We start from the raw sequence: 21064 nt of genomic DNA, 5'->3' as shown, positions 1-21064 counted from the left end.
AATGTTTGGCCATAATTGGATGCTCCTGGACAAAGTGCATCACCTCCCTATAAGACCAGGATAACAGACTGTCCAAACAATCAGATGTGCCTCCCTTCACAGCAGTACAGCTCATCATGACTGCCTTTCTTCTCTTCTCCCCTTCATCTCCCACTGATTGCAGCCAGGCTTGCGGCCTTTGTTCTATTGTTTCATGCAGTAAATGTAACGCTCAATTTATGAGGAGTTTAGCTTTAAGTCAGCAAAGTTTGGTCCACATCTCCTCAGTGTACTGCTGCTTTTCATTCTCCTTCTCTCCTACTTATAGAGCAGGTATCTTGAGAAGCCTATGGAGATTGCCCGAATTGTGGCCCGGTGCCTGTGGGAAGAGTCCCGCCTCCTCCAAACTGCGGCCACTGCAGCCCAGGTGAGACTTGGGAAGAAACAGTGCTATCGAAGATGTGCGTCCGTTCTTGTGTACAAAGATGTGCTTGCTCTTTTATGGTCTCTAGGGTGTACACTATCCTCCAGGGTAGAAGTGGGTGTTGGTGTTTTGGGCTTTTAAATTTTATACAATGAAAAAAACTTTATTTTTTTCCCTGAGTATATAATGCATTCTTACCCATTTAAAAAAAAAATTAAAACATTACAGAAAAGTACAAGGAAGAAAGTTTTTGTAAAAATCTGAACTGTCACTCCCTCTATTGTTCCTTCCCAAGAAACAAACATTAATAGTCTGGTATATATCTCTTCACATCTTTCTCCAGGCTCATATAAACTATATAAAATGCATTCCCTCCCCCCTTCTCTTCCCCCCTCCTCCCTCTCACAGTATATTTAAATGTTTTTATTTCCCTTCATCTTGCTTTCTTCATTTAATATTATATCATATAAATTCTAATAAGTCAAGTAATAGAAAGCTAACTCATTTTTTTTTAATTTTAGTCTGTGGTATAGAGCTGCTGCTGTAATGTATTCACTTATTTCCCCTTCAGTAGACATTCACTTCATCCTCGCCCCCCCCCCCCGCCCATTATAAATACTACTGTAGTATCTATGTATCTTTATATATTCATGCTTTGATTTTCCTATGATAAATTTCTAGGCTGTCTTTATAAATAAAGTTCTTTTTAGAGCACAGCAACACACATTACTGTGCGCATTGTCTGTGGCTGTTTTTGTGCTGCAATGGCAGGACCGAATGCTTGTGGCAGGGACTATATGACCCACAATGCCAAAAATATTTACCACCTGCCCCTTAGAGAATTTGCAGCCCTTGACATAGAGCTACCAGTTGGATATCTGAGGCCTCAACCCAGGCCTCATTGTTATTTTCTCTGTTTACATCATCTGGCATATTTTTAAGTGTCTTTTATGGGTATCGCAGAGGGATATAGAAGGATGAGTAGACGTGATCCCTGCTACCAGAATGTTTGGTCTAGTTGGGATTATAGGTACACAAACACTCAATGTGAGAGAAATATACAGGAAGATGTGAGTCATTTTGTCTAGGGTAGTTGAATCATGTTACCCAGGAGAGCAAAAAGTTACACTGGATTTGCAGGTGAATGAGTTCAGGTGTGCTTGGGCAGAAGTACAGGCCTGGCAGAGTGGACAGTGTGTGGGGGAGGGAGAGTGTGAAACATGCTGTATCGGGGAAGAGTGGGTGGTTTGGGGGGCCTGAAGCACAGGACGGGAGGTTTAGGTTGTTAGGAGGTTGTGTGAAACATCTTGTCTGTGCTGGGCTGAGATGTTTATACCTGGAAGCAGTGGGAGACCATAGTTTATAGAAATATTAGAGGCAGGCTTCTGTGGGTGATAATTAATCACATCTATTTTCCCCTTTTAAGTGCAGTACCAATTGAAAAATAGACCTGGAAGTCGAATACAGGTGAAAATATCAGCTGTATTGTTAGTATGTCCTATAACATACTGTCTTGATCACCACAGCTTTTACATGGTCTTTTTTTTTTTTAAATCAGAAGATATCCTGTTATTTTGACAAAACTTATAATTTTTAAGTTTCATGTACTATTGACATTTTTTAAAAAATATTTTATTGATTTTTTACAGAGAGGAAGGGAGAGGGATAGAGAGTTAGAAACATCCATGAGAGAGAAACATCCATCACTGCCTCCTGCACACCCCCTACTGGGTATGTGCCCGCAACTAAGGTACATGCCCTTGACCAGAATCGAACCTGGGACTCTTCAGTCCACAGGCCGACGCTCTAGCCACTGAGCCAAACTGGTCAGGGCCTATTTGACATTTTAAGGTACCAATTTCTCCTTATACCCCAAGATACTATCTCTTGATATGGCATCATTTCAACACCCCCCCCCTGGAAATAATAGTTATTTATTATCCCACAGAAATGTTATTGTATGCTACCTACATTTAAATAGGCATTCAAAACCTGCTGTCATAAACTGTTCTGACGTTTTTTACATGCTTGCCTAGAATGAGCTTTAAAAGGTAGGGACCATATCTTAGCTCACATGTGGTCTCCTAGTGCAATACACAGAGTAGGTTTACAGTGTGACCTAGAGTTAAAAAGCCAACGACAATGGTAAAACTATGCGAGAGCTTCCTGGACACCACACCGACAGCACCTGGAGAGTTCTGGCTACTGCAGAACTGCCCGTTACAACACCCGGCATGCTGCCTCTGTTTCCCTTTCTGTCACAATGGCAGTAGCATCTCAGGCCAAACAGGAAGGGTAGTGGGGTGGGATAAAGACTGGACAGAGGTATTTCTCTCCCCATATTTCCTGCATTCACATGTGTGTCGACTCCCTTCTTTGGCAGCAAGGGGGCCAGGCCAACCACCCGACAGCTGCCGTGGTGACAGAGAAGCAGCAGATGCTGGAGCAGCACCTACAGGACGTTCGGAAGCGAGTACAGGTAAAGCAGGTCTGGGGAAAATACCCCTTTTCTTAGGGATATTGCCTATGGGTTCTGCCTATATTTCTCATTGAGATACTGGCTTCGTTTTTATTCTTCTCAGAGACTTTCTTTTCCCTCTCCCCAAGGAAATATTTCCTACTGCTGTTTATTTGTTTGCTTGTTTTAACAGGATCTAGAACAGAAAATGAAAGTGGTAGAGAATCTCCAGGATGACTTTGATTTCAACTATAAAACCCTCAAGAGTCAAGGAGGCAAGTGAATATTAGAGACGTTATAAATCTCCTGTAGAAAGTGAGTTTGTGTTCCTTGAGTTTCAGGACTTATTTGTCTTGACTCTGTGTTCAGAGTTTGGGGGTGGGTGTCCTTAAGGGAGCCTAGTTACTAAGGAAAGGAGTGTTCCCCCAGGTCAAGGAGTTTTTCTTTCCTCTACAGACATGCAAGATCTGAATGGAAACAACCAGTCAGTGACCAGGCAGAAGATGCAGCAGCTAGAACAGATGCTAACTGCTCTGGACCAGATGCGGCGAGTAAGAGCATGGGACAACTCCCTCTGCGTGTCTCACACCCTGTGGGATCTCGGGATCTCGTGGCAGAACCTGTCTGATTTCTAAGTTCCTTCTCTGGAATTAACCACAGCATGTAGTTAGAGATGGTCTGAGGAAATGTTTTCTGACTTTTGTTTTGGTTACCCACCAGAGTATCGTGAGTGAGCTGGCGGGGCTTTTGTCAGCTATGGAGTATGTGCAGAAAACTCTCACGGATGAGGAGCTGGCTGACTGGAAGAGGCGGCAACAGATTGCTTGCATTGGAGGCCCTCCCAACATCTGCTTAGATCGTCTAGAAAACTGGTAAAAGATGAAAGAGAAGTTTTTCCTTTCCTTCTAGAAAGCTGTGCTAAATTATGATCATAACTGCAGGCCCAAAGAATTGGTACTGTATCTCAAAGGTGGGGATTTTTCATCTAAAAACTAATAAAAGATGAAAGAGAAGTTTTTCCTTTCCTTCTGGAAAGCTGGGCTAAATTATGGTCATAGCTGCAGGCTCAAAGTGTTGGTATTACATCTCAAAGGTGGGGACTTTTACATAGTCAAATTTAGCTCTAAGAGTTAAAGCTTTCACTTTATTTGGACAATTTTAAAAATAAAAATGTATTTATATTACTATATTTTAAATCTGTTCTATTTTATAATTTAAATAAAGTTTTAGGTTTCATTGTACTTAACATTTTAAACAAGTTTTTGCTTTTTTTAATTATTTTTGAGAGAGGAAGAGGGGGAGAGAGAGAAAGAGAGAGGGAAAGAAACATTGATCCATTGCCTCCCCCACACACCATGACTAGGGGTCAAATCCACAATGTGGCTATGTACCCTGACTGGGAATTGAACCCTCCACCTTTGATATATGGGACGACGCTCCAACCAACTGAGCCATACCGGCCAAGGCCAAGACTAAATTTTAAGTTTTAGTCAGTTAAATAATCTAAAATTGTACAAGCTCTTTTATAAGGGGAAAAAGTTCAAATCCAGAAAATTAATAAAGGGAAGAAGTCTTTTAAAACTGAATTATTCAGAGCTACCTACAGGTAAGATTTTGGTGACTACCAGTCTAAACAGCTGTTATTGTTGTATATATACACAAAATGATAGAAATCCAGTGCTCGCTTCGGCAGCATATATACTAAAATTGGAACGATAGAAATCCAAGCATTTTCACATCAGTGGGTTGTTCTTTATGCTCCTCTATAATCTGCTCTTTTACACAGTCATCTAGCACATCTTTATGAGCACCCTTGAAATGCGAGGCCCAATAATGAATGGGTTGCACCAGCTTCAATAAACGAGGAGAAACGTGACATGATGGGGAGCCCAGATACACAGAGCATGAAATTGGAAATTCAGGGCAACTCTACATGAGAATACCTGTTTGTTCATATCCTCACTAACCCCAAGTTTTGTTAATTTATTGAAAGCAGTTTTAAATGCTTTTTGATCAGGGAACCAAAATGCTTAAGTTCGGGGATGGGAGAACATAAGTGCCAGAAGGGAGTCAGGGAGCTCAGAAGTCCTACCTCTGCCCCCTCTCCCCTGCATCTTTCACCTTCTCTCTTTGAGGTCTTTTAGTTTTTATTAAACTAGTGGTAGACCATCAAGGAGAGACAATAATATTTTTTATTCTTGGGGACAGACTTAATCAAACTTGTCTCCCTGTCCACTTTTTCTATGTGCATGTTATCAATATTTTGAAACATAAAGTCATATCCTTTGATCCATTGAAAGGCGGTGTTGAGAGGGCTCATGGGGACCCTGCAGTTCAACCTCTTCCCTCATGCAAGGAGACATTAGGCCCCACAATGGGGAGTTGGCCAAGGTTACACAGATAGTGAAAGGCGGAGCTAACTTAAATCCATCTTCTTGGGAGGTCTTACCTCTTATGTTTCCCCAGTCTTCACATTTTGGTATAAGGATAAGTTAGGATAAAAAAGTGAGTGCCAAATTTCGTATTTCACATTCTCCATATGTGGGTTCTATTGCTTGTCACTATCCAGTGATAACTCTGTTAAATAACTCCTAGTAGCATAAGTTTTGACACTTCTTCCTCTGTGCCTAGCTCTCTCTTTGAAATGCAAAACTTTAGGAAGGGACTATTTTAAAGAGGCAAAATAAATTTCCCCTTTCCTTATTTAATGAAAAATAAATTCCCCCTTTTCACATTTAATGCCGCTGAATTTACAAATACAAATGGTAAATTTCTTGTTATGTATATTTTACCACAACAAAATAAGTCCCCCTTTCTAATTGTAGGGGACTGCATAGTAGTGTTTATCTCTATAGTATACCCTTCCCCCTCTCATTTACCCATGTACCCTCCCTTAGGTCACCGGTAACTTTCTTATTTTATTGGCAGGATAACCTCATTAGCAGAATCTCAACTTCAGACCCGCCAACAAATTAAGAAACTGGAGGAGTTGCAGCAAAAAGTTTCCTACAAAGGGGACCCCATTGTACAGCACCGGCCAATGCTGGAGGAGAGAATTGTGGAACTCTTTAGAAACTTAATGAAAAGGTAACTTAGGATCCTTGTCCCTTTCCCTCAGCACCCCCCCCCCCCTTCCCAATTACGTCCTAAACAAGAGATTGGCTCACTTCACGGGCACAGGAGGAAGGCTGGCCCCCTGTGTAGTGTGTGAACTGCTGTCCTCCTCTTGCTCTTTCAGTGCCTTTGTGGTTGAGCGGCAGCCCTGCATGCCCATGCATCCCGACCGGCCATTAGTCATCAAGACCGGTGTCCAGTTTACTACTAAAGTCAGGTGGGCCACAACACTTCCATCCTGGGTAGCTGTTTTATTGAGAGACATTCTTAGACGAGAGCAGAGTCGGTATTCAGGGTTGTTCTTCACAGGCAGCACAGGCAGTACTGTGGAGGGTGTGAAATTTGTTGGCGTAACATTGACTTGCTCTTTGTTCCTTCTGTCAAAAGCTAAGGAATCGTCATCTTTTTTAGGTTACTGGGGCATATTTTTATGATCCTAGTCCTACAGTCTGAGACAACAGGGGCAAAGTATAATACCAGTTCTTTCTGTTCTTTGAGCCTTCTTTTCCCTGAGGATTTTAAGGGAAAGAGTAAGGCTTAGTGGTATAGAAGCTAAGGGGGACCACAGGGCAGGTGGGTGGTGGGCCTGCGGGGAAGTGTTACTTTCACACTCAAGTCAGACAGGTATGTTGGGGTTTGCCCTTCTGCAGTGAAATTTCCCCCCTTAGATATTTGGTTTTGTGTTGCGTTTCAGGTTTAACAGAAAGAAAACCAGCTGCAGAGTGTGTATTCCTATAATATTTTTCATGAAATGGCTTTTATTATCCTTTGGTGAATCTCTGACAACTTTGTCCCAGTTCTTAATTCTTAGGCTTTTTTTTTTTCCCCGTAACTTTGGCCTAAAGGGGTGATGCTTAATTTAAGATCAAAGATGGTTCTGGCAGGAAGAGGAATTTGGGATTGTCATTTATTCACTTCTTAAAACTTTTTTTAAAAACTGGATTATTGTTGTTTTTTGCTCAGACGCTTTTTCTTCTTTTTTTTGAAATAGATTGCTGGTCAAGTTCCCCGAGTTAAATTATCAGCTTAAAATTAAAGTGTGCATTGACAAGTAAGTACTCCTTATCTTGGCTCTTTTTTATCTTTTTCAAATGACTGAGAAATGAGCACTTTGACAGACATGTGAACTTAAGAGACTTTATCTCCATTCAGAGATCTTTGTTTTTTTGTACAAATGTTTTCATAAAACTTGCAGAGCATTGTCATTTACATGCCTGCACAAAACCACAGAGCTAGTGGTACAGATTTGAATTGTGATTGCTATTGTGACCTTGAGTCCCTCTTTTTCTTTAAATTTTTACTTGTAAATGCAATTTATTCATATTATACAAAACTGAGAATATATAGGGGAAATGGATTTTCAAAAATTGTTCTATACTTCTTTACGATGGAATAATTTTCAAAATTTCACAGAACCTTTCGAAAATTAAAATGCACATACACTTTTAAGAGCTTAGAAAAGAGAAAAAATGTATTCTTAATTTTAGGTATAATAATTATCTGGAAATTTTATCCAGAATGAACTGGAAAATAATTACTAATGAAATAAGGGGCTTGAGGAAGGTGGTAGGTTTAGTAAATAAATGAGCAAGCAAAAATTAATAACCTTAACCATATAGTAGCATTAACCAGTTAGATATTATAATAGAAAAAATAATCTCATAATAAGCAAAAAAAGTAAAATATATTGTGATCAGCTTAAACAAAATGTTTAAGATCTATTTGAAGAAAACTGACATTTTAGTGAGGAAGGGATATTGTAAAAAGTGGTGTGACAAGTCATATTTCTGGATTGTAGACTTCTAATCTTATTATAAAGATGTTGATTCTTTTTTTTAAATATATTTTTACCGATTTCAGAGAGGGAGGGAGACAGAAACATCATCGATTAGAGAGAATCACGGATTGGCTGCCCCCCTCCCCGTATTGCCCCCCCCTCCCCCGTGGAGATGGAGCCTGTGGCCCAGGCATGTGCGTAATATGCTAATTAGACCGATAGCTTAACATCCAAAGCCGGGGCTGCAAGGTCTGAGGCAAGCTGTTGCGGCTGCGAGTGCCGAGCCCATTGAACAAATTTTGTGCATCGGGCCTCTAGTAAAATAATAAAAAGGAAAAGACCAGGAAATGTGACTATATAAAAAGATTATATATTTAAAAACAGAGTTAAAGGACAGTGGGCACACTGGGAATAGTATACCAAATGTAATGCTCTGAGTTTCAGGTAACAGTAAACCTTTACAGAAAATCCAGTGTGACTTAAATAATAAGGAAGTTTGCAACCCAGTATAACTGGAAATGCAGAGTTAGGGCAAGTTCCTGATGGTGAGGTCAGTGACTCATTGATGGCATCAAGGACCCAGAATTGTTTGTCCCTTTTCTGTCATCATAAGCATCACCTGCATTGCAAAGTTCCCTTCTGGGTTGCAACATGGTTGCTTGTAGCAAAGGCCATGTGCTTCCTTTCTCATGTTCACAGCTATGGAATGTAAATCCAGCCTGGGTTGTAATTCCTTCCCAGTCTGATTGAAACCATGTAGGTCATGTCTGCACCCCCCTGGACCACTGCACTGTGGGCATGTTATGTTCTGATGGACTTAATGATCAGGATCCCCGGGAGGTGGGGATGGAAGGGTACTGAGAAGCAAAGTTCTGTTAGGAAGGGAGCAGATGATGTTGGGTAGGCAACCAGCTGTGTCTACTACTTAAGCATGTACAGGTTTGGTATATTTTACATAACAAATGTAATTGAATGATAGAAATTCCCAGCAACACAGCAGTTTTTCTACCAGAGTAAATTACAGGTGTTTAAAATAGATTTTTTGAAGAAACACGGGACCCGTTTTATTAACACTGGTTTGTGTTCTTAACAGAGACTCCGGGGATGTAGCAGCTCTCCGAGGGTGAGTTCAGCCTAGGGGCTTCCTTTTGTTCTGTTCACTCTAACTTTGTCCTCTGGCCGCTCAGGGACTTATGTGGTTGGTTTTTCTCCTGTGATTCAGATCCAGGAAATTTAACATTCTGGGCACAAACACAAAAGTCATGAACATGGAAGAATCCAACAACGGCAGCCTCTCTGCAGAATTCAAACACTTGGTATGCGGGAGAAACCTGGTCCTTCTCCGTGGGGCTGGGGCAGAGGGAGGGGGGAGGGGCGGCCTCACGTGACAGAGACGCTCTTTGCTTTGCTTACAGACCCTGAGAGAGCAAAGATGTGGGAATGGGGGCCGAGCCAATTGTGACGTAAGTTTTTTGGGGGATAAAAGCCAGCTGGGAGGCTTTTCTTTGAGGGGGAAAGGAAAAGGGCTGTTTCAGTTGTAGTCATTCAGAAGAGTTGCTGTGGGCCAAAATGACCTGATCCCGGAAGTCTCATCTGCCGGGAGTTTTCTGGCTGGAGCATTTCCTTGATTGTCCCAAGAGTTAACATCCCATTAAGTAGGAGTGGAAAGTCCCTTGCTGCGTTACCCACACCCATTTAGTAGCAAGGAAGCCTGCCACCTGGCCTGGGGCTTTCCAAATTCCTCTTCCAGCCTCTGCCGGCTGACTTGTTTTTCTGACTGAGGAGGGATAGAAGTTTGTAACAAATCTGAGTGAGTTACTTTTAAAAAGAAAAAGAACAAAACCTACCTGTTCTTTATCCCCCTTATTTCTTCTCTGCCTCCCATTGATTCAGATTATTGGATTCTTAGTGTCAAAAATAAGCTTTAGAAAAAATAGATAAATGTGACCAAAAAGTAGTTTGTAATCTTTAAAAAAAATCATGACACCCTGTTCTTTTTCTGATATTTGTCCCGCGCCATTTTTCTCTTTTCTCTAAAATGTAGCAGGCCTTAAAACACACACACACACACACACACACACACACACACACACACTACAACAAAAATGAATTGAATTTATAATATTTGATGGAAAGGAGTGAAGTAGTTTATGTGCAATGTTATGGAAAAATGTATGTGGCACGTTTGTTTAGATAAAAGCAAGATACAAAATATTCCAAGTAGAATATTAGTATATTCATTTTAAAAACACATGACACTGTGTTATGTGTGTTCATGTATGCATTAAAAAATTGTAGAGGAATATACATTAAGCAGTACTTATTTATTTGTGCTGCTATTAGTATCTGAGGCTACTCTATACTATTTCTGTAATATTTGCATTTTATTTTATTTTATTTTATTTTTTTAATATTTGCATTTTAAACTGAATACCTACTACTTTTGTAATCAGAAAAAGAATATTTTAAAAATGAATTGAAATTCTGTTTCTTAGAAGTCATTAGTAACTCTTGTTCAAAATAAGGTTGCTGGTGGGAGTATAAATTGTTAGAGTGGCATGGAAAACAATTTGGCATTATAAAAGGAGCATACTTTATAAACCAGCAATGCCATTCCTGGGACTTAACAATAGAGAACCTTTGCACACGTGTACCAGGAGACATGTACAAATGTCCCAGCAGCCTGGTGATAAGCCCTGAATACAACTCACATTAATACCCACCACCACCAGAACGGGTAAATGATTTCTGTTGTAAATCATTGATGGAATATTACACAACAGTGAAAATAAATAAATCGCTATGCACACAACCACAGGGATGTCAGAAGTGAGTCACCAAAGAATACATAGGGTATGATTCCATATGTATAAGGTTCACAAACATCTAAAACAAAACAATATATACACTGTTTAGAGATATAATTATGGTCAAACCATAAGAAAAGCTAGGAAATAATAAACCCAAAAGACAAAATAGCAGTTACAGAGGGACAGGGATGGGGTTGGGAAAAGATGCCCAGAGAATCTCAGTGGTAATGGTCTTTTCTTTAAACTGGGTGTTTCTTTAAACAGGCGTTCATTGTTTTGATATTCTTTATGCCTTACCCATTTTATAAATGACCTGTTTGGATCTCTGTAATATTATAAAACTCAGTAAAAGATCAGGTTAAGGGTCCTAACATTGGAGAGTCTTAGTGTTGAAGAGAGCATGTGCATAGAGTTGTGTCCCTGACAGTTTGTGAGTGGCCACCTGGTGGGTTACTCGTCTTAGTGCAGCGTGGCTGTGGCATGTTCCTCTCCTTCACTGTGGCTTAGTACCGACTGTCCTTCTTGATGTTGTAGGCCTCCCTGATTGTGACCGAGGAGCTGCACCTGATCACCTTTGAGACTGAGGTGTATCACCAAGGCCTCAAGATTGACCTAGAGGTGAGTTCTGCCACAGAATGGGGATAGTGCTACATGCAGGGGTGGTTCCGGACAAGGACTCCTAGATGGTATTTTTCCTACAGAAGGTGGAGTGATGATGACTCTTTGTAAGGCACTGCATTCAGTTTTGCTTATTTAAAAAAAAAAATTCTTTAATATTCCATCTGAGAGTATAGTCTTGCTTGAATGCTTAGAAGGTACCTATATTCTCAGCTTTATGCAAACTTGTAATCAAATCTGTATGTAGAAATTGATGATAGCTAATTTCTCAAGTTTGGGCAAGAAGTCTTTAAAAAGTCAATTATTTTAGTATACAGAAAATCATGGCCTCTGCATTCTCTTTTCCTAACTTTCTTGATCTTTAAATTAAAGATATACCCGCAAAGGCAGGAATCCTAGTCTTTGATTTCTGGGACCTCTCTGTTTAATGGGCAGAGACAGCTTCTATTCTTGAAGAATCTGTGGACTGTGAGTCCAGCTTTGAGCAAGTCAGGTTTTACAAGTTCTTAGTTATGTTCTGACAACAAGCTGAGTCCTGTGGCCTGTGTTCGGCATTCTTCCTACTCTGGTGCAGTTTATGGGTGTGGTTTATGGCATGGCCTTCTATTCCGAACCCCGGGAGATACTGGTGAAGAAATTTTTGAAGCCATGAGGGCCTTCTACTTCCCTTCCCTCCACCCGCAACCAACTCATCTCCCACTTTCTCCACAGACACACTCCCTGCCAGTGGTGGTGATTTCCAACATCTGTCAGATGCCAAATGCTTGGGCATCCATCCTGTGGTATAACATGCTGACCAACAACCCCAAGGTCAGTGCCTTCTGACTCCTCACTGCCCAGAGGTGGTGGTGGCACCGTGTGCAGGTCCTCAAGCACTGTCCTCATCTAAGTGAGCAAATGTGTTATTTTCAATAGAACGTGAACTTTTTCACAAAACCCCCAATTGGAACCTGGGATCAGGTGGCCGAGGTGCTGAGCTGGCAGTTCTCTTCCACCACGAAGAGAGGGTTGAGCATCGAACAGTTGACTACGCTGGCAGAGAAACTCCTAGGTCAGCATTTTACCTCTTCTCCCTCCTGCGCTCCTCAGAAAAGGAACCTGGCCTTCATTTAGGAAAGTTTACTGAGCAAGGCTCTGTACCAGGGCCAGACACCTGTGCTCCTGCTGGTGGGGAAGTTAGGTGCAGAGGAAGTTTGCCTCCTGGTGATCTTTCTTAAGAGGCGGGAGGCAGATTTCTTTTCTCATGGTGGCATCTCCCTCACCTCCCAGTGCATGTTAGAAGGTGGAACTATAGGCTTGATATCCCAGGCCATTTCTTCAATAAACCGTAGGTAGAAAATTTTTAGTAGAAATTTTGTGTGCTACCTGGGCTATAAGTATATTTGTCTGTGCTGCCACTAAATGTGGCCCTGTAACCCCAGGTGTCCGCTCATCCGTGTGTCCCTGGGCCACCACTAGCTAGGGAAGAGCAGGGGGAACTTAGTACATCACCTACTGGACTAAACAACTACTCAGGGAGGAGGGGGTCACAAAGTGGGTGCTGCTTGCTTAAGCATATGCATATCTGCACATGGTGGCAACCTTCAAATACATGAAAATCAATGGTTTCATGGCCCATTGTAAGACAAGAATTAGATCTTGTCCTGGCTGAGTGGCTCGGTTGGTTTGTTGGAGCATTGTCCCAATACACTGAGGTTACGGGTTCGATCCCTGGTGAAGGCATATATAGGAGTCAACCAATGAATGCATGAATGGGTGGGACAACGGGTGCATGTTTCTCTCTCTTCCCTTTCTCTCTCTCTAAAATCAGTAGATAAAAAAGAAATAAAGAAAGAAAGAAGATCTTCATTTAAAGCTGGAAATTATATTACTTTATTCTTTTTTCCTTCAGGACCTGGTGTGAACTATTCAGGGTGTCAGATCACATGGGCTAAATTTTGCAAAGTAAGCAATCTTCTTAACTCCTTGCCATCATGTCTTGGGAATAGTTGTGGGAGGTGATGCTCACCAGTGAGGTCGCTTGGGAGGGTGCTGGGCCTGAAGGCCCTAGACTCTTAGTCCAGCAGCCAGGAGGACCTGCCTGAGGGTAGATAGGCCTGAGGATGTTGGTGGCATTGAACCCCTAGGAAGGAAAAGGCTGGGATGGTGGTAGACTTGGCCTTCCCATTATTCTTTTCTCCAGGAAAACATGGCTGGCAAGGGCTTCTCCTTCTGGGTCTGGCTGGACAATATCATTGACCTTGTGAAAAAGTACATTCTGGCCCTTTGGAATGAAGGGTAGGTTAACACTCTTGTGTCTGGCAGAGTACACAGGTGTAACAAGTCACCTGCTGTCTCAGCAGGCCAGTGGCTGGGCCCCTTCAACCCTAACCTTGTTCTTTCTCTTTGGCTCCAGATACATAATGGGCTTTATCAGCAAGGAAAGAGAGAGGGCCATCTTGAGCACCAAGCCCCCAGGTACCTTCCTGCTAAGATTCAGTGAAAGCAGCAAAGAAGGAGGTGTCACCTTCACTTGGGTGGAGAAGGACATCAGCGGTAAGCTTGGCTGCTCCCTCCCCCTCCATTGCTGCCGCCATGGCTGCTGCTAGTTTCAAGCACTCACTGCCCCCTAGTGGGAAGAGATGGCCTTGCACCCCCGCCTGAGACTTGCAAAACACACTTGGTTGACTTCTTTTCTCTAAAATTCTTCCAGCTGAAGGATTAGTTTGCCATTTTTGTTTTGCTTGCTCCAGGGGTTAATAATTGCCTAGAAATTTGCAATTTAAGTTTTATCCTTTGTCTCCTTTCTTCCCTACCCTGTTAATATATCTTATGCAAGTAGTTATTCAAATGTATTACCTGTGACCCAGCTGGATAGCCTCTCCAGACGTCTGTTGAATATATCCTCCGTGCTGGAGACTGGGCAGGATTCAGCGTCTCGAGTGCTAGGTTGGCCTAAGTCCTCCCCTCTCAAGGAAAAATAATCGAGGTAGTTTTCCCTGAGGTTACCTAGCCATAGGTTCCATTATCTTCCTTTCCCATATCCCATGACAGGTAAGACACAGATCCAGTCGGTGGAACCATATACTAAGCAGCAGCTGAACAACATGTCATTCGCGGAAATCATCATGGGCTATAAGATCATGGATGCTACCAATATCCTGGTGTCTCCACTGGTCTATCTCTACCCCGACATTCCTAAGGAGGAGGCGTTCGGAAAGTATTGTCGGCCAGAGAGCCAGGAGCATCCTGAGGCTGACCCAGGTAGTTGTTGATTTTCCGTGTCAGACATTTAATTCTGGGGAAAAGTGGGGACTTGTAGGACCCTTGGAGAGCAGGCAGGGGGTGCCTAAGGAACCAGTGATCTTTATTCCTCTTTATGGGAAAGGACTTTGTAGTGAGTGCTATTGGGGTGGCTAATGGGTTAGCAAGAGGAGAGGACTCAGAGTCACTAGTGTCTGCTCCCAGGGAGCACCCCTACCCACCCCACACATTCCAAAATGCTGCAAAGAGAAAGCAAGGACAGAATTCTTATAACAGGATGCCCAGCAAGCAGAGTGCTTCTCACATAGTAAATGCTGGAAGGTTTGTGACCCAGACTTCAGTCTAGCGTGTTTCCTTTTCCTCGTCACTGAACAATGTAAGCAGTGTCGAGTGGGATGAAGAAAGGCTTTCTGCAGGAAATGAGTTAGCAGCATCGGAACATGGGTTGAAAGCAGAGTCGGGGAGAGCGGTGATTGAAAGGCAAGATGGTAACTGGTGGGAGGGGTGTGGAGTTGATGTTTAGAATGTGTAGCTATTGAAAAGAAGATTTTTTTAAATGTGTTCATATAAGTTACATGCAAATTATTTTATATGAAACCTTAATCTCTAGCGCTGTCATCAACGTGGAGGGGCAGAGCCCTTGTAGTTTGTTCCCATCAGTGTTTGCTGCTTTCAGCTCTCTAGGTTCTCTGTCTAAATCAGTGATGGCGAACCTATGACACGTGTGTCAGAGGTGACACATGAACTCATTTTTTTGGTTGATTTTTCTTCGTTAAATGGCATTTAACTATATAAAATAAATATCAAAAATATAAGTCTTTGTTTTACTATGGTTGCAAATATCAAAAAATTTCTATATGTGACCCAGCACCAGAGTTAAGTTAGGGTTTTTCAAAATGCTGACACGCCGAGCTCAAAAGGTTCGCTATCACTGGTCTAGATCCTGATGAGGAAGTTATGATTTGCCATCATTCTTTTTATTTCACTTTTCTTAATCATGGAAACCAACAGTGGCTTAAAGTGATCCTTTGAGGTTAGCTGCCCTGACCCAGTTGATTTTGCAAAGATGGTTTTTGTACAAATAGCTCACACACAAACCCACCAGCTTCCCTCCCACTTTTTCGTAGGAATTCCCTCTGAAGAATTTCTTGGGGCTGAAATTTGAGCTACTTGACAATTGACTTTCCTTTTCCCCTTGTTCTGGTTTTGAGTTTTGTTCATGTTCTAGAAGAGTTTAACTCTCACTTCCTGTCTGCTACTTATCTCTCTTTCCACATTGTGCTTCAGTTGGGAGATCTCTTTATCAGGCCCTGTCACACTGCTCTTTGTTCCTTCTGCGGAGGACAATTAGGCCCGTGCGCTGGTATTTGGACTAATTATACTTTCAGGATCCAAGTTCCCACTCTGAGGCTGTGCCCTCCATTACAACCCACCCCTCCTGTGTGCCAGGGAGGCAAGGTCCTGTCCTGCTTGGAGACATTGGTGTTGCCTCAGGGGCAAGATGCCAATCACAAAAAAGGAACTAATTACTTGAGTGTTTTGCCTGTGTCCTGGTGAGGCAAGTGTAAGCAGTGTGCAGGGAGGGGCTTGGTGTGGTGTGAGCCTGGAGACGGGGTCCAGGGGGCAGGTAGGGGTGGACAGGGTGTGTGTGCAGCTCTTGTATTAAAATGGGCGTCTCCAGGGAGGTGAGTCTGTGGCCGTTTTCTTTCTACTCCAGTCACGAAGGTGTTACTATCTCCCAGGGACCCGGGCCTCCGGGGACTCTTCCCTCCTCCTCACTTCTCTGTAAGCCCACACAGTATTTCCCTATGGCTTTGGGAGAGGCCCGCTTAGAAATGACAAATCCCTTACCTTACAAATTGGATAAAGTACATTTACAACCTTGGATGGAGCCACAATTTGGCTTTTAGTCTTAGCTCTCGTGTGCTTCTGCTGTTCCATCTCAGGATGAAGCTGTTTTGCTCAGCTACCCAGATCATTGGTGAGTTGAAATCCTTTTCTATCTGGGGTGTCAGCTCCCCTCAGATCTGGGCCAAATGGATTTCTAAGACACCAGAACCCTGCCTCAGTAGCTTCTTTGGATTCTGTACTGTATAAATCTATTTCTTGGCCAAAAAATAACTTAGGTGGCAGGGATCTAAGGACCCCTTGGCAGTGCTTTCTGTCAGATTGTCATTATACTTTCTGATTCCTCAGTTTCTGTATAAGCCCCTAGCTTTATACATGTGCTTCTCGCAACCTGCCCCACCCTACTCTCTGCCTCCTACGTGATATATTCACCTGAACCCCCCAAATTTCATGCCAGCGTCTCCAAGGTTCCTTGACCTCTTGGTGTAAGTATTTAGTACCTAAAATGCATTTTTTTCAATTCTCACGTGTCTAACTATAGAAAAAGAAATAGAAATGGCAGAGATGGGCACCTTCCTCGTCCCCCTCCCATTTATTTTACACATGAATTAAGGGCCTTGCCCCAGGTTTTTTGTTATTGGATACACCTGGGCCTCCTGTTTTCCAGTCCAGAGTCCATTGTACTGCACCACAAACACCTTCCTTTTACAGAGAGGCTGCTTTTTTTGTGATGTAGTCATCCAACTGGAAAGTTTCTCATACCCTCACCTAAAAATGTAATCGAGGCAGATTAGTGCCAATAGGAATAGAAGGTGTGACCCTCAGCTTTGGAACCACAAGCACCAGAGGCTTCACGTTCTCTTAGAGACTGAGGGCCGGTGGTGACTGACCAGGATGCCCACACTGCATACACGCAGCTTCTGCATGTAGAGAAGTCACCCGAGTGACACGACCGGCCAGCACACTATCCTCAGACCACTCCAGGCAGTGACACGTTAACACAATCCAGGGAAAGCATGAACACAGGCTGGCATTTATCTGGGCTCGGGTGGGACAGTTTCTGTAGTTAAGGAAAACTTCATGGAACTTCCAGGCTGCAAGGGCCTAGAACAGTGATGGCGAACCTATGACACGCCTGTCAGAGGTGACACGCGAACTCATTGCTTTGGTTGATTTCTCTTTGTTAAATGGCATTTAAATATATAAAATAAATATCAAAAATATAAATCTTTGTTTTACTATGGTTGCAGATATCAAAACATTTTTATGTGTGACCCGGCACTAGAGTTAAGTTAGGGTTTTTCAAAATGCTGACACGCCGAGCTCAAAAGGTTCGCCATCACTGGCCTAGAACATCAGGTCGTGTACAGAGTGGGAGGGCAGCCCTGAAGGGAGATGGCGGTTCAAAACAGTCTCTGCTCAAGGACTGAGTGAGTTTCAGGTCAGCCCAGCCGGGGCAGCCGCTTCCTCCTGCCCTGCCCCGAGAGGGGCACACTCAGTAAGGCCCGTTTCCTCTTCCCAGGTGCTGCCCCCTACCTGAAGACCAAGTTCATCTGTGTGACACCGTAAGTGGCCTCCTCTCCCAATTTTGCCTCCATTTCTAATGTCCTCAGTTACCCCGGAAATGGGACATGGGTGAGAGTTACTCTGCGAGGGTTGGAGGCCCTGGGCTGTGTTTAGTACTCACGGTGATCTTGTGCATTTAAAAAGCTTGAGCTTTTATTTTTCTGTTGGAGACCAGAGTTTGATGGCTTGTGTGTGTGTGTTTTGTTCTTTTTTTTTTTATCCATTGTGTCTTGTCAACCCGGCCCTTTCCCCTCCCGCTGCTCCCCATTTCCTACAGAACGACCTGCAGCAATACCATTGACCTGCCGATGTCCCCCCGCACTTTAGATTCATTGATGCAGTTTGGAAATAATGGTGAAGGTGCTGAACCCTCAGCAGGAGGGCAGTTTGGTGAGTATTCGGAGGGCAGTTGGTCCCCCTTGTGTGATGGCCCGTGTGCAGAGCCAAGAGCTGGTCACGGGGATTGTAGAAGGGGCTCGAGAGCGGCGCTCTCCGGCGGAAATGCACCACGCCACGTGCGTAAGTGTACATCTTCCCGTAGCCACGTTAAAAACAGTGAAAGGAAACAGGTGAGGTTAATTTTAATATTTTCTGTGTAGCCCAATAAATCCAATATACTATCATTTCAACGTGTAAGAAAAAAATGAGTGAGGTGTTTGCACTGAGTCCTTGAAATCTGCTGGGTGTTTTGCAGCCACAGCCACTCTCGCTTTGGACTAGCCACTGTGACTCCAGGCTGCCGCATTCAACAGGGCAGCCCTGGGTGGTCTTTAAGCACATAGAGTTGGGAATGAGTTAAGGTAGGAAGAGGCTGCGCCCTTCCAGGGCAAGATCTTATAGGGAGGAGAGTGAATCTAGGTTATCCAACCCTGACTTGGCCACAAGGGGCAGGAGACGGGGTGGCAGAGGGCCTGAGCCTCTGTCCCCCACAGGGCTAGGGGTGTGTGCCTCACCAGGCAACCGACCAGCTCTCCCCCTCTGTCCCTCCAGAGTCCCTCACATTCGACATGGAGCTGACCTCAGAGTGCGCTACCTCCCCCATGTGAGGCGCCAAGGACTGAAGCTGCAGCGAGAGATGACGGAGGCACCTCTGTTCCACCCCCTAGACAGCCAAGCCCCAGAGCATCTGAACTCCTCACTCTGTGGTTCCAGATTTGTTTTAATCTCCTACTTCTGCTATCTGAGCAATCTGGGCACTGTTTTCAAATAGAGAAATGAATGAATGTGGGTGATATGCTTTTATCTAAATGCAAATAAGACAGCGCTCTCTGAGACTGTGATCAGGGGATGTGGAAGGGGTGGCAAGAGGGAGGAAAGGAAAGGAAACGTGTTTTTGTCCCCCTGCCCTCCTTTCTCAGCAGCTTGTTGTTGTTGTTCGACAAGTGCCTCCTGGTGCCAGCGGCATCCCTCTGCCCTTTTCTGTAAGCTAACGCCACAGGCTGCCTCCAGCTGCATACCCCTGGCACTGCACTTTTAACCTTGCTAACATCCAAATAAAAGATAGGACTTTCAGAGCCCCTAGGTTTCTTTTTAAATTTTAAGTAATAATAATAATTAAAAGGCAAAAACACTGTATCAGCATAGCCTTTTTCTGTATTTACGAAAACTCAGTTAATAGCCTCCTTGGTGCTTCAGGCATTCAGCTTTCTTCAGGCTGGCACTTCATACAAACCCTGAAACGGGCCTCGGGCCCGGCCCTTAAAGGACCTCTGGAGCTGTGGCGTGGCCTTTGGTTTTGAAATAGGAAGGTTGAAGGAGAACCTAAACCTTCTAGTCTTTTTAAATAGAGTTTTTATTTTCCTTTTATGTGTTGGTCTGTTAGTAGGTAAGGCTGGCAGAGGGGTACTTATAACCTTTCCTCCCTTCCCTCTTGGACATGCGCTCCTATTCAGAGCCCGGCGGTTCTGTGGGTGCCTTATAAAGAATGGGGTGACTCTCTTTCTTCCCCCCAGCCCCCACCTCTCTTATGGCATGGCCCCTTGCAGTGTCCAAAGGTCCCTTGTCCTGTTTGCTTTAGGGATCTGGTCTCAGGACCTCCTGGAGGAAGAGGGAGAGAGTGACAGGTTGAACATGACTCGGACAGTGGGGCCCCAACCGAGGGTCTGGTAGAGCTCAGGGAATGTGGCTCTCACCCCAGTTTCTTGGTGATTGCCCACAGCACCTGTAATTACTTCTTCACTTGGTTAACCCAGGGGCAAAGGCTTGCTGATAAACTCAGTCTGTCCCTGTGTGAGGGAGCGTGCGCCCAGCTTCCCCCACACTGGTGACTCTCCCGGCTGAGGCCCCACAGCTGAGGCGGAACAGGTCAAGTTTACTGTGCACTTCGGGGCACTCAGGAGCGGAAGAGGTGGTCTTTGCTATGGGCCCCTCTGGCCCAGAGGCATGGGCATAGTGGGTGGTCCCAAACCTCCTGAGTCAGTTGATGGGAGTTTCTATGGAATGCTGTTGGCATACCCCAGTTAGCCAGTTTCTGAATTAAGGAGATGAGGACTTTCTGTCCAAGACACACAGGTGTGGCCCTTGGCCATCCCTGTCTTCCTGCCTAGAACCGGTTGACAGGTTGCACAGAGCTCTCCCTTCTCCAGAAACTCTCTTGTTCATAATAAGCTTGACTCATAACATGAGAGATCTAGATCCGAGGGATCTGGAGCAAGGATCCGGCTTCTCTGAGCAGATGTACAGTCCAGGGCTTTGAGTAGCATTTGTATCTGGGTTTCACTCTGGTTGTGAGAGAAGCTGAGACTTGGTCAGCCGCTCCCTTAAAGAACCAAGTTCTCCAGGACCTGCCCGCGCTCTCTCTTCTGTCTGCCCCCGCCCGACCCTAGCCCAGCCGAGGGGTCCCATTGATCGCTTAACCTACTTATACAGTGGTTTTAAGCTGTTGTCCTGGCCACTGCACCAAATTCCAATGTATACTTCATAGTGTAAAAATTTATATTATTGTGTGTGTGTTTTTGTATATTGCTGTATCTACTTTAACTTCTAAAAATAAAAATATATAGGACCTGCCTGATAGAGTGGCAGCTCTGTTTCTGGCTGGTGGAGGTTCTGCGGGGGCCTGACCCACAGGTCAGGCCTGCGTCTGGAGAGGAGGTGGTGGCCCTGCTCTCTGTCACCTTCGCCTCTCATTGCTGAGTTGACTCAGGCCCACTTTCGGGGCAACTGAGCAACCCTCCCCAGCTTATGTTAGTCACCAGCTTCCAGGTAAGGGTCAGTGGAAGAGCCAG

At 44.0% G+C, this 21064-nt stretch overlaps 1 protein-coding gene across 5 annotated transcripts in view; it reads left to right on the top strand.

The window, feature by feature from the left end:
• STAT3 (signal transducer and activator of transcription 3) overlaps window positions 1–20850 on the top strand; it is a 50028-nt gene extending 29178 nt beyond the window's left edge. For 2 of the 5 annotated variants that reach the window (XM_059670202.1, XM_059670199.1), the window contains exons 4-24: window positions 308–406; window positions 2787–2882; window positions 3055–3136; window positions 3318–3412; window positions 3582–3733; window positions 5790–5948; window positions 6100–6192; window positions 6967–7026; window positions 8846–8875; window positions 8975–9068; window positions 9168–9215; window positions 11097–11180; window positions 11892–11990; window positions 12096–12231; window positions 13072–13124; window positions 13363–13457; window positions 13576–13715; window positions 14214–14426; window positions 17794–17836; window positions 18115–18227; window positions 18828–20850. In XM_059670202.1, the coding sequence (XP_059526185.1) occupies window positions 308–406; window positions 2787–2882; window positions 3055–3136; window positions 3318–3412; window positions 3582–3733; window positions 5790–5948; window positions 6100–6192; window positions 6967–7026; window positions 8846–8875; window positions 8975–9068; window positions 9168–9215; window positions 11097–11180; window positions 11892–11990; window positions 12096–12231; window positions 13072–13124; window positions 13363–13457; window positions 13576–13715; window positions 14214–14426; window positions 17794–17836; window positions 18115–18227; window positions 18828–18883 (2040 nt within the window). In that variant the 3' untranslated portion in view covers window positions 18884–20850. The remainder of the gene's footprint in view (window positions 1–307; window positions 407–2786; window positions 2883–3054; window positions 3137–3317; window positions 3413–3581; window positions 3734–5789; window positions 5949–6099; window positions 6193–6966; window positions 7027–8845; window positions 8876–8974; window positions 9069–9167; window positions 9216–11096; window positions 11181–11891; window positions 11991–12095; window positions 12232–13071; window positions 13125–13362; window positions 13458–13575; window positions 13716–14213; window positions 14427–17793; window positions 17837–18114; window positions 18228–18827) is intronic. The other 3 variants (XM_059670204.1, XM_059670200.1, XM_059670203.1) reach the window with 3 other exon arrangements.
• The last annotated feature ends 214 nt before the right edge of the window (window positions 20851–21064 follow it).

Source organism: Myotis daubentonii, chromosome 16 (assembly GCF_963259705.1).
Source record: "Myotis daubentonii chromosome 16, mMyoDau2.1, whole genome shotgun sequence".
In the NCBI taxonomy this organism is placed as follows: Eukaryota; Metazoa; Chordata; class Mammalia; order Chiroptera; family Vespertilionidae; genus Myotis; species Myotis daubentonii.
This window is presented reverse-complemented; position numbering and strand designations above follow the sequence as displayed.